At 39.7% G+C, this 13,214-nt stretch overlaps 1 protein-coding gene across 1 annotated transcript; it reads left to right on the top strand.

The window, feature by feature from the left end:
* The first annotated feature begins 252 nt into the window (after positions 1 to 252).
* Positions 253 to 7,729, top strand: LOC105005921 (adapter molecule crk). The gene is made up of 3 exons (XM_010864186.4): positions 253 to 792; positions 2,882 to 3,492; positions 5,447 to 7,729. The coding sequence occupies exons 1-3, from the start codon at positions 573 to 575 to the stop codon at positions 5,579 to 5,581; spliced, it is 966 nt and encodes a 321-aa protein (XP_010862488.1). The 5' UTR covers positions 253 to 572; the 3' UTR covers positions 5,582 to 7,729.
* Positions 7,730 to 13,214: the final 5,485 nt, after the last annotated feature.

The following is a 13,214-nucleotide window of genomic DNA, read 5'->3' on the forward strand; positions in this document are numbered from 1 at the left end:
ACATTGACACTCCCTGCCTAGTCGCATTCATCACGCGTAGATTTCGTGCGAAAACTAGTCTTGTGGAATGTTGTATACATTTTACCTTCATAAAGACCCTATCCTGAAGTACGAGCTTTGAAGGTCCGAACAACGAAAGTCAAGCTATTTCACCGTATCAAACAATAATGGGGGCGGGTCTTGCAGTGGGTTGCCTCGGTTCCCTGTACTATCTATGGCTACACCCCTATTAGCTACATCCGGGGGATGAGGTCAACCTTTCCCGATGATCCGCCATTTCAGCCCTTTAGTTATATGTTGCAAATGACTTGAGATTTATATTAAAACGCCATGAAAAATAAATCATATATTCCTGGTTACAAAAAATAATTTTTAACGAAGGGCAGAGAAGTGTTCTTTCTGGGAATACCATTAATGCTTACAAATCTAACGGTTTAAAGCGGTATCGATGCCGTGTTTTTTTCCCAGAGCGTGTTCCACAGTGAACCAAAGTTTCTGTATGAGTTGAGTCCTGATTGCGGATAGGGAGAAACAAGGGGAAGGCCTTGAAGCTTCGGAGTGGATTTGCAGCCATGGCCGGGAATTTTGACGCGGAGGACCGTACAAGCTGGTACTGGGGAAGGTTGGGCAGACAAGATGCGGTTTCCCTTTTGCAGGGACAGAGGCATGGCGTATTCCTGGTCAGGGACTCAATAACTAGTCCCGGTGACTACGTGCTATCGGTCTCAGAGAACTCGAAAGTCTCACATTATATCATCAACAGCATCAGTAACAACCGGCAATCTGGATCAGGTAAGATCAATAGCGAGTTAGTATTAACGAGCTAACTGTACAGTAAAACGATTTTATTACACAGAAAAATAACAGGCGTACACCCTAAATATACAAGAATCAGCGTTAAGCTAGTTAAAATAGTTACATTAGAAAACTAACACTTTTACTAACTTGGCAAGACAGCTTTCTGATTCCAGCTAAGCACTGAAAAGGTTGCAGCATCTATGTTAGAAGAGAAGACAAACTATACTACAGAAACAAGGAAAACCTCATTAGCTGTAATATGTAGTTTGTGGTTGTGGTTAATCTGCAATGGAGAGTGTGGGGACATGTCTGGTTAGTTAAGATGTACTTAACTAAGAATTTGGTAGTAGTGTAACCTACCTAACTTCATAAATATATTTTATTATTTATATGATGGTAGGTTTTGTTAGCTGTAGGTTTACGGTACGGTACCAAGTGAGTGAGTTACAGGGTGGGTTGGGCTGATCCTATGAATGAATGGACATGCTGTCACTATTGGAGGATGACTCTTCGGAATGGTGTGTGCGGAATGCCAGTGATCCTGCCCTGTTTTGCACACACACGCATACTGACTGTACGCAAGCAAGAAGTCTCTTTTTTTGTTAGTTTCCTAATTGTGTGAATTTAACCACACGTATTTCCTTGAGATTCTGCAGTTGTGACAATCTTTAGCTAAAACTGTCAATTTGAATCGCGAATGATTGGATGCATTGAGTAGGTCTGCCTGAGAAATGGAATTGTACATTATTGAATTATATTTGCATTAGGTAACGATAAAATGTATTCGAGGTATTGCGTAGACTGCGTTTTGCGTCCTGCTACAAAACTTAGAAAAACACTCCACAGTCGGGGGGATTTTTCGCGTTTTCAGCCTATTGTAAACGGACATTGTCTACAATGCATACTAAATTGAGACAAATGTAAACATTATTTAAAAATGTATTGAAGATTGCAATCAATAGCTTGTAGGATATCAAGCACACAACCCTCTAACTAAATGCAGTATACCGCTTTGGCTCCATAAGAGCCAAAGCGGGAGATCGCTGTCTGGTAGAGAATATCATTCTACCTACGTCGGAGTTCCATAGGGCGTCATGGTACAAAAATGCCGTGCTCATTCGTTACCTATATATTTTTTAATCCGTTTCCTCCGTTTTTTTATCGATCAAACATATCTGACATGGGGAATACATTATTTCACGACATTGTATTTAGAAAATATTGTGTATTACAGAATGGCCCTATACCATGTTACCTCTAGGTGGCAATGGAGTTATACCGCATTTATTCCTATCAGGCTACAATAGGCTTTTGAATGTATGTGCTTGTTGGGGACCAGCGTTGCACAGTTCTGCGGCCAACAACGTTTTGGGTCTCGAGATGTGCCTTCAGGTGGTTGCATTAGGCCTGCATTTTACCACCTTTTCATTCAAGTTCGCTTAGCACTGTCACAAGACTTTGTTTCGCAAACGTTCCATTTTCTGAAACCAAACACGCTTGCATCTATCTAACGAGGGAGGGGAGGTGCACAGTAAAGGCAGGTCAGCTGTACTTAACAATGGATTGTCATAACTTGCATTTCTTTTGGTTGCAATGTCTCCCAACTTAATGGGGCCATCATTCATTGTCAATGATCGGTAAGGGTTTTCTACACGCGAATGTCGGTAGACTGAACATACATGCATCATTAAGTACAGCAAAGGAGTATACAAGAGATGGAGAATTTGAAAGGTGCCTGAGTTCTTTTTTCTGTTAGGTGGCTATTTGAAGCATGTAAAATGGGTAAATGTCAGTGCACACTGTCGCATATCAGACATCACCTCTTACTCTGAAACACAGGTTGAATGTAGTAATGGCACATGGATATTCTAATGTAATTTAATTTATTGTAGTTTATAGCTTATAGGTAAAATGGGTCTATAACTGTCTTAAAAATGAGCATTTGATTGATCAAAATTAATGTAAGTTCAAGGTATTACAATGCTTAATTGAGCAAGCCAAACCCTACCACATGCTGTAAAATAGCTGTGGTAATGGTGTGAAATAAAAAAAACTCATCCTTTCACCCTGCCTCGTCTATCAGGTCTGGCCCCCCCGCGTTTCCGCATTGGTGACCAGGAGTTTGATGCCCTGCCCGCCCTGCTGGAGTTCTACAAGATCCACTACCTGGACACCACCACGCTGATCGAGCCCATCAGCAAGGCCAAGCACACTGGCTTTGTGAGCGGTGCTGCCACCTGCCCCGCTGCGGTGCTGGGTGGAGCTCCACTGGAGGTGGAGTTTGTTCGTGCCCTCTTCGATTTCCCCGGCAACGACGAAGAGGACCTGCCCTTCCGCAAGGGCGACGTGCTGCGTGTGCTGGAAAAACCAGAGGAGCAGTGGTGGAACGCAGCCAACCAGGAGGGCCGCGCCGGCATGATCCCCGTGCCCTACGTGGAGAAGTACCGGCCCGCCTCGCCAAACTCCTCAGGGGCTCCGGCGGCGGGAGGAGCGGGCGGAGGACCGCTGGGTGTCGGGAGCGGCTCAACGGACGGAGCGGCGCCGCAGCTGCCCCCGCCTCTGGGGAACCCAGGGCAGTATGCCCAGCCCATGGTCAACACGCCCCTGCCCAATCTGCAGAACGGGCCTGTCTACGCCCGCGCCATCCAGAAGAGGGTGCCCAATGCCTATGACAAGACGGCCCTGGCGCTGGAGGTATGGGCTTCCTGCGCCTTCCTGTCCGCCTGTTCTTCTACGCCATCCTGTTGAATGTCATTTACTCTATCATTTCTCTGCTGCTGTAACTGCGTGCTCACAATCGGTGCACATGCAGGCCAGCACACCTGCATGCTTGCTTACACACACACACACACACACACACACAAATTGACATTTACTGTTTATACATGCATCTTTGGTTGATTTTCATTTCAGTTTGCTGCTGCCACTGACTGGAATGAATTGCAAAGCCCCGATACCATCATTTCAGTTTACCCCTTAAAAACTGAAGGGTAAAGAGTGGTTATCTGCTGAATCCGCCATTCCTAACAGTACATGTGTCCTACTGTATTCATTTTAATTTTCCTACTTGTATTTATACTTTTGTTTTTCTAAATTGGACCAAACTGACACATCAGTCCTCATATAAATGCCAGAAAGGCAGTTTTCATGAGGATTAGATGTTTTTTAGTGAGGCTTTAATATAATGCATGTTAACATACTTCATAAATGTTTTGATAATCAGTGTAATGTACGTGCCATTGGAGTATATTTGAGCTGATCTGATGATCATTGAGTCCAACCATCACGTATTCCTCTTTAGAGGTGCAAATACAGGGACAGATGCACTTGGGGAATGGCACAAAATGAGTATTCAGACCCCTTCTCTTTCTACATGTTGTTGTTGTAGAGTTAATTTATATTTAATTTTTGCCATTAATTTACACGTTACCCCATGATGACCAAGCCATGCCACTCCAAATTGAGTTCAGATGCATCCTGTGGCCCTTGTTCATCTTTGAGATGTCTCTAGAACCTGAGTGGAACCCACCTGGGGCAAATTCAGTTAATTGGGCCTGATTTAGAATGGCACAGACCTGTCTCTCTAAGTGTTTGTCAGAGCAAAAACCAAACCAGGAAGTCAAAGGAACGTACTGTTAGGATTGAGGGATGGATGAACACAGCAAAATACAGAGAGGTCCTTGAAGAAAACCGCATCCCGAGCACACAGGACCTCAGACTGGTGGAAAGAATCATCTCTCGGGGACAACAACGACCCGAAACACACAGCCAGGACAATAATGGTTTTGCTTTCAGAAAGTCTGTAAGTGTTCTTGAGTGGCCCAGCCAAAGCCAGGACTTGAATCAGGGGAGAAGGGCCTTGTTCCGGGAGGTGACCAAGAACCCCATGACAATGTTCCAGAGTTTCTGTGTGGAGATGGGAGAACTTTGCATTAGGGCAACCATTCCTGCAGCACTCCACCAATCAGGTCTTTATGTTAGAGTGGCCAGATGGAAGCCATTCCTCAGTAAAAGGCTGACCTTTAAGTGCCTGTTGGCAAACGCCAAGGGTGCTGTCATGTGCATTTTACCGACTCCATGATACTCATCCCATTCTCTGTCATTGTTATGAGGACCTTTTAAAGTTGCGTGTAGTTGCGTGTAGTTGTCGGATCAACCAATATGCACTTCACTTAGCCTTAAGATTTAAATGGGAAGGAACCATTTTGGAACAGAAAAATCAGAGACTCCCTTATCTGGTTAAGAGAAGCCGGATATGTTCAGAGAACTCTGAATTTGTTGAGCCGTGTTTTTCTGGAATACCTCTCAGTTGTGCAAATCTGGTAGATGCATATCCAAGAATATTCAAAACTGTCCAAAAAAAAATGCAATTCTAGAAAGTACTGAATAATGGGTTGATTTTAAAAGTTTTTTCCACTTTGTTTAAGGGTATTGTATGTAGATTGATGGAAAACAAATACATCAATTATAAATTGTCCGCGACACAATTTAAGAGGTCTGAATACTTTTTTTTTTTGTAGGCACTGTGAACTAATCCATAAAAATTTAAATCATAGCGCTATTGGATTTACAATGTGCCGCCAAACATTTTGTAAGGTGTTTAAGAGCCTTGATGCCCCTTTCTGATATCTCTGCCGTGTTTCTGCAGGTCGGGGACACGGTGACGGTGACCAAGATTAACGTGAACGGCCAGTGGGAGGGCGAGTGCAATGGCAAGCGTGGGCACTTCCCCTTCACTCACGTCCGGCTCCTGGACCTCCAACAAACCGAGGATGAGAGCTGAGAGATCCGAACACGGAACGCACGCTTTGTCTCAGTCCTCCCTTCAGTGAAAATGCACACAGGATTTCCAGGCTCCAGTGGTCAGGAGTTCACCTGCGGTCGGCGCCAATGGCCAGGAGTTCTAGCCCTCTTTGTTTTAATATTCATACACACACACACACACACACACACACGTGGAATAGAGTTTACATGTTCACCCCAGTATTATAGTCCTGATACACTACACACACACACACGGCGGAGTTTACGCCCTCATCCCTCTGTCATGTTAAATCCTCTTTTACACACACACAGACACAGTGCCCAAACACAGACACATGTTTATGTGCCGTCTTGCACAGTCATGGATTATCCTTTTGTAATAATGAACAGTGACCCGGGGGACGAGGACAGCAGCCTTCTTTACTTGTTACTGAAACCGAATGGGGCTGCTCCCCAGAGACAACAAGACCTGTTACCACAGGACACACTACAGGACACACTACAGGACACACTACAGGACACACTACAGGACACACTACAGGACACACTACCGGACACTACTTATCACAGGGAGTACTGAAACACAGCCCCTTTCCGCTACAAGCCTCCAAGCCCTCTTTTTTTAATTACATGAAATGGAAAATACTATGATAGAATTGACACGCACGTATACATACTGCATATACAGTGTGCGTTTGTGTGTATAAATATATATATATACCATTACATGCTAATTATTACGTAATCATTTTTTCCCCAACCATATTCGCCATGTGGTCCTGGCTGTGTTTCTCTGAATAACTATGCTGACTGTCCTATCAGTGTCTAGGGAGGAAATGGACACATTCCTTAGTAAGGTATGAAGCCTTCGTCCAGTCCACCTCACCTGTCAAGAGAGATATTGTCAGATGAGGAGGGGGGTCTACAATGGCCATAGAAAATATGGCATTTATTTAGGATACTTTTTGAAGAGTTACTATTTCAGATGTTTTGGAAAATAAAAGTGGGAATTTGGTCCAAACTTTGGGCTGCCTGGACACAAGAGTTTTGACTGCTGAGTGGGAGCTGTAGGTTCTGGAAGGGCCAAGAGACCAGATGACCCAGTCCCTTCTCCCATTGCCCTGTTCCTCCTGTCACGTTGATTGGTTACACTGTCCGAGCCATTTCCTCCCGGTCCTCTGTGCCAAGGACACTGGGTTCACCTGCAGAGTACAGCATGTGTTAACATATTACAACAGCTGTTTTGGCAAGTGGAACATTTCATTGTCTTTTAAAATGACAAAGACTTAGTTCCCAGCACTGTGATGCTTCACTTTGTCCCACACAACACAATGCCACAGCCTTAAACTTTAGGTCTTTCACCCTAAACTGTATCAAATCACATGTTATTTTGTTCCATGCTACGTTAACCACGGGTGTAGAGTAACAGTGAAATGCTTACTGTTGGGCCTTTTTCCAAAAATGTCAGTGCTGGATTTCCCACCTACATGGAACGTAACAAACACACCCCATTTTGATTATAATTAATAATTGTTTGTCCGTTCCGTTTCAACTGAAGTTCGAGGTGTTTGTTAACGGAAACATTTCTGCAATTTTCAAAAAAGAAACAAATTGCCGTTTGATCTTATTGGACAAGTTCAGGTAGCAACTCTACATTTCTAAATGTCTCCGGTCTGGACACAACCCTGGACATTTCCCTAGTGTGTCTCCCTTAGTGCCAAATTGTCAGACTGTCACGTATCTAATATTTGGGTTCGGCTAAGACACATAAGCCACTAGCATGTCCGATGCACCGCAGGATGTTTAACCTTATAAGCTGATGACATTGCTTGAAAGATCAAGTGAAAGGCACATAGTCATTGGTCAATCACCGTAACATGGGTGGGTGTGGGGACCTATCGAAGGCATGTGGGAGCTAAATAGGCCAATCATTGTCATTGGGGAGAGTCTTTTAATTTATCCTCTCTACCTCATGTCTGAATCTTTTTTATATTCTTTTTCTTTTCTTTTTTAAGAAAAGGAAGATCTGAATTTCCATGCTAGGTTAATCATTATTTTTGTGGTGTTATTGGTTGACTTTTCCCTTTAATTTCCTTTTTCTTTTTTTTGCTTTTTTTTGCCAACTGAATAATTATAGCCAAAACACACTTTCTTTGGTCAAAACAAGTATTTCCTTATTCCCTCAACAATATCCTGTGGTGTTATTGAGTAAATGTGCACTAAGAGTTACTGCTGGCAAATGTTTCCAAACCATGTAAGAAACCCCATTCCTTCCTAGTGCATGTCATTAAAGCGGCGTGGAGTTTTAATAACACTAAGAGTGAGGAAAATTAACCACAAGCCCTGTGTAGATGATTTCTGTGTAAAAGTTTACAGAGAGAACTTGCATTGACTGCAGCAACATTTTATTTATGAGACAATGAACAGTAATATGTCTGTAAAGATTTAAATTGTTTTATCATGTGTTACATGAACTTGCTACCACAGAAAGCACCAGCGTTTAGAGTACAGTGTAGTAAAATGTTTTGCATCCCCCCCAAAACAATTTTATTGGTCAAATTCAAAGTATCTTCCACTTTTTTCCCTACTGTACAAGCCCCAGATGGGCCTGTGTAAAAATAGGTTTTGTGAATTAGAAATTATGCAATCTGTAATCAGCAATGACCGTGAGACTTGCACAAATGAATGAATGAATGACTGAAACAGAAAATGTAACATTAAACTGCCTGACAGAGTTCCCCATTGCACTATTTAAATACTTTCTTACCCTCCCCCCATGCAGTATTTTTACATTTGTAAATCACTTTGTCTGATATTTGTATATACAGTTATGTGTAAGTCTTAGGCCACCTGAGAAAAGTTGTTTTAAAGCTTTGTCTGGACAGTAAGTGTACAATATAAATAAACATTAATACAATAAAAAGTAACACAACGCTATTGGTTATCTAAAGGTTATAGATGTCTTTGAGGTGGCCAAATTACTTAAGAAATATATAGAAACTTAAAGTGTAAGATGAAAAAGTGGCAATAATTTTATTTTCGCCTCATAATAACCCCAATAACGACAACAAACACAGCAAAGACCTACTTGGAGCAGAGTTCTGCTGATAGAACATGAACAGTATTTTTGCTGATCACCTCAGAGCCCCGACCTCAACATAATTGAAGTTGTACTGGATCACTTGGACAGGGAAAATAACTGAAAGTAAGAGAGGCCACTTGAATAAACTACTCAAGTCTACCAAACAGTTCCTTCGGTTTTGCGTTCTACATACAGTAGTGACTTTTATTTTTAAAACACACTGATTTTGATACTTTTCATTTTATAAATGTTTGTGTTTAAATTTATTTTATATTATTTTTTGAACCAATAAACATATAATGCTCAGATAAATGGCTTTGAAAACGTTTGTCAGATGGCCTAAGACTTTTTCACATTAGTTTGTGTGCAAAAGCCTGTTTTAGCATTAGCAGCATATTATACAGCCCTTCTGAATTATTGGCAATCCTAGGTAAAAATCAAGAAAACAGAGTTATTCAAAAACATGCCACAATTATCGGCACCCCCGCATTTAGTACATTTTGCACCCTCCCTTTACCAAGATAACAGCCCTGTGTCTCAATTTATTTATTAGTAAACTTTTTTTTGTATTTACTTAGGGTGCCAATAATTCTAGAGGACACTGTACCCATCAAAGGTTTGGACACCTACTCATTCAAGTGTACCTGTTTTACTGTTTTCCAAATTGTGGATTAATAGTGAAGACATCAAAACTATGAAATAACACATGAAATAATAAAGCGACCAAAAAAGTCTTAAACATATCAAAACACATTTCATATTGTATATTCTTCAAAGTAGTCATCCTTTGCCTTGATAACAGCTTTGCACAATCTTTGCATTCTCTCATCCAACTTCATGAGGTAGTCACCTTGAATGCTTTTCTTGAAGGGGTTCCCACATATACTCATTTTACTATTTTCCTTATTGTTCTCCCACTCTACGATCTAACTCATCCCAAACTAACTGGGCTGAGGTTGTGTGATTTTTGAGGCCAGGTCATTTGATGCAGCACCATCACTCTCCTTGGTCAAATATCCCTTACACAGCCTGGACTCTGGAAACTATGCTCACATATTCTGGTCAATGTTCTCCACTGAATAACGATTTTATTTAGCATATAAACACAAACAATACAAATAAACGTGCCCCCTATGTGAAGAGGAGCCACATAACAGGGTACAATGTAGTAATAGTAATTATTGTAGCTGTGGGTTCTCCCCAAAGAATGGTGCTCTTGTCATCATTAGCTGGCCCAAGTCATTGCCTATAAAAAAATAAAAATAATCTAACTGATGTGATACACAAACAAAACCACACTATAAGCCAAGTCATGACAGCTTTATCTTATGTTTAAAATTGACAGATTTTAAACAACTTATCGTTTCTAACCGCGAGCTGTAGTTGAGGAACATAAAATGCGTCGTCATGTGTATTTTTGGCTTGGTGTGCGAAATTGCTGCGTCTATAGTGTAACATTCAGAATATTATCGTTCGGCAGGCTCTGTCCAGAAACTGTGGACTTTCGGCTTCCCAGCCGGGCGCACTGATCCCAATATTTACCCACTACTCCAAATATAACACCCTGTAAACATTTAATTGGGATACAAATTTAAGAAAATTTCTATCTGAAAGAGGTAACAATAGTCATTCGGTAGTTTTTACTGTTAAACCACAATGAAACTATTTAATATATTCAGTTATGCAAAGAGCAGCTCAGTCTGAGCTTTTTGTAAAGTTTTATATGGATTTAATTTCTAACAGAAGTTGTAGTTGACTGCCATTCGATATTGGGGGCATCCAGTGAAAAGTGAGAAAGGAAAATATTCACTTTTAATTTATTCAATGTTAAATATTTGCACACACCTAATATATATATATATATATATATATATATATATATATATATATATATATATATACATATATATATATATACATATATATATATACATACATATATATATATATATACATACATACATATATATATATATATATATATATATATATATATATACATATATATATATATATATATACATATATATATATACATATATATATATATACATATATATATATATACCATGATTGTTTTTCAAATTTTTCCGATCATTATTTTAAATAAAGTGGAATAGAATATTCTACTTTATATTAGGTGTATATATATTAGGTGTATAAAGTAGAATATGCTATTCTACTTTATTTAAAATAATGATCTATTTGAAAATATTTGAAAAACAATCAATATAATGAAATATTTGAAAAACAATCATGGTTGCAGCAATTTTCTTCAGGAGGAATATATAACTATCCGAATTTTGAAAAGTAATCTGTTGTGAAATAACAAGAGTTCTTAAGTAACAATCAATAGTGTTTCAAAATGTAGGCTATACTTTTTCACAACAAAAAATAATAATCTACATGATTATAGGCCAGTCAAGTAAAGCAGTTTGTGCCCTTGCAAACATTTATTTAAATGTGATTTCAATTGGTGTTTTCACTGAATCTTCTCAATGTTGAATCTCCTTCATGAACCGCATCTCTGTCCATCAGCCAGAAACACAAATATGGGTGGTTAGTGAATCTAAGTTTTCCTTCGAGAAATCATAATAGGCAAAAACAATTGGATAGAGGGATGAAAGGAAGATAACCTACCCAAAGCTACAGTTGCTGTACTGTTATCACACATTTTCCAACTTTGTCGACCTTGTCAGCCATTGAACTTTGCTGACCCCACTGGTTCCTGGACTATTGTGCCCTGTAATCACTGTATTTTTTATGGGCCTCATCATAAATCAAGACAAACTTTTAATTGGCCTCGTACCCCAATTAAAATGTGACATTTTCTTTTTAAATCAATTTGAAATTGCTATTACACTCTATTGTGACTATTTGAATTTCAAATTTAATGGATTTTCTGTAGCATGTAGGCTAATGTGCTCTATAGTTAGAAAATAAAAATGTAATAGCAAATTGATAAAGCGAAATTGTATCAACTAGTATGCAACACATACAGAGAATCTACACTTGTAGATCTACACTCTACACTTGTAAAACCTATGTTTGGGTTTTACAGCATGGAATTTCAGAAATGTGATCGAATCTGTTAATTTTAGATAAGATTGTAGCAACCATAGTTAGCACGAATGGAAGTTTATTTAGTGTCTTATAAGTGTGGTCGAGAAGAGCGTTAAAGAAGTCTAACTGAATTAACAAATGCGTGGATTAGCTTTCATGCCTTGATCTGACACAATTAAAAGGTAATTTAACACCTTCACAAATGCAATCTTAGTACTATGAAGAGCTCTAAAACAGGGCAAAAAAAAAATCATAATTTTTTTTTGTCTTCAGGAAGACAGTGAGTTGCTTCTATAAAAAATATCAGAGAAATGGGAGGTTAGATATTGGACGATTCTTATTTATCCCGATCGAGTTTTCACTTTTTTTTAACATTATTTCTTCCTGCCAGTTTCACAGAGTTTGGTACAGAAAACCAAAAGTTACACATCACAGTGTATTGTATTGTTAGTAAAGGTTTACTATTGTTGAGACAAAAACTTTCAAAAATTAAAAACATTTCCCTGTCTCTGACATACAGTATCACCACCAATCCCATTCTAAACAAGTTTCAGGTTTGCAGCAGCAATTTATGAGCTGGAAAGAGATTTTAGATCCCTGATGACCAGAATGCACCTTTAATTGTTCTTGAGGTTTTTCTTCTAAAATGACAAGAGGGATTTGTTAATTAGAATGTAATGTTTGTTATATTAATTAAAAATAGAACATTAATTGCATTATTCAGGGTTGTGTCCTGAATTTTACACCTTTATTGATCCCTTGCAAAGTTTTGGAAGTCAACCTCAGAGTTTTGTCTGTAACACAACACAATGGAAGTCAGCAAACTGACAGTAGGGGCAGACACAGAGGGACAGCATAGAAAACTGAACATTTAACTTTCTGTATGTATTTAGTACAAAATAACATTCTGTAATAAATAATTCACATGTAGCCTCTCAAGTGGTGCAGCAGCCTCTCTTGTTGACCACCACAGTCTAAGTTCAAGCCTTGACTGTGAAGCTGCCTGACAAGTGTCTGGAAGGCAATGTTCGATGCAAATTGGACAGCATTGCTCAGAGAGTGGGAGGGATCATCAACAGACTTCCTTGTCTTGTTGTGCTCTTGTGACTCCCTCAGGTGGCGTGGGCACCTGAAAAGTTGAGATTGTTAGGTGAGTAAACATGCACTCACGTGTTAACCTTGTTGGATTAAAGACCTGTGAGGAATATCGCTGTGTTTTCATGGTGGCCATGTGGAATAAGGATTCAATATATTTTATCATTAGGTGCACAGAAGGCCCCACCTTTTATGTTCTTTCTGTTTTTAACCCAATGGGCAAGTGTGATGTGCCAATAGGGTTTAGTAGAAGAGTCTTTAACAATTTCAGGCTTTGAGTGGGAGCTGTAGTGAATTGCAGTAGTTGAGATAGGTGATACGTGCATGAATGAGAGTTTCACTGGCAGGATGGGAGAAGGTCCTGACTTTAGCTGTTTTGGGGGTGGAGGAATTAGGATATGACAGTCAATGA

The sequence above is a fragment of the Esox lucius genome, chromosome 7 (genome assembly GCF_011004845.1).
Source record: "Esox lucius isolate fEsoLuc1 chromosome 7, fEsoLuc1.pri, whole genome shotgun sequence".
Classification (NCBI taxonomy): Eukaryota; Metazoa; Chordata; class Actinopteri; order Esociformes; family Esocidae; genus Esox; species Esox lucius.

Excerpts from the sequence above, each read along its gene's own strand:
- LOC105005921 (XM_010864186.4), top strand. The coding sequence starts at position 573 with ATGGCCGGGAATTTTGACGCGGAGGACCGTACAAGCTGGTACTGGGGA. Across the intron at positions 793-2,881 it reads CAACCGGCAATCTGGATCAG|GTCTGGCCCCCCCGCGTTTC; the intron begins GTAAGATCAATA and ends CTCGTCTATCAG. Across the intron at positions 3,493-5,446 it reads AGACGGCCCTGGCGCTGGAG|GTCGGGGACACGGTGACGGT; the intron begins GTATGGGCTTCC and ends GTGTTTCTGCAG.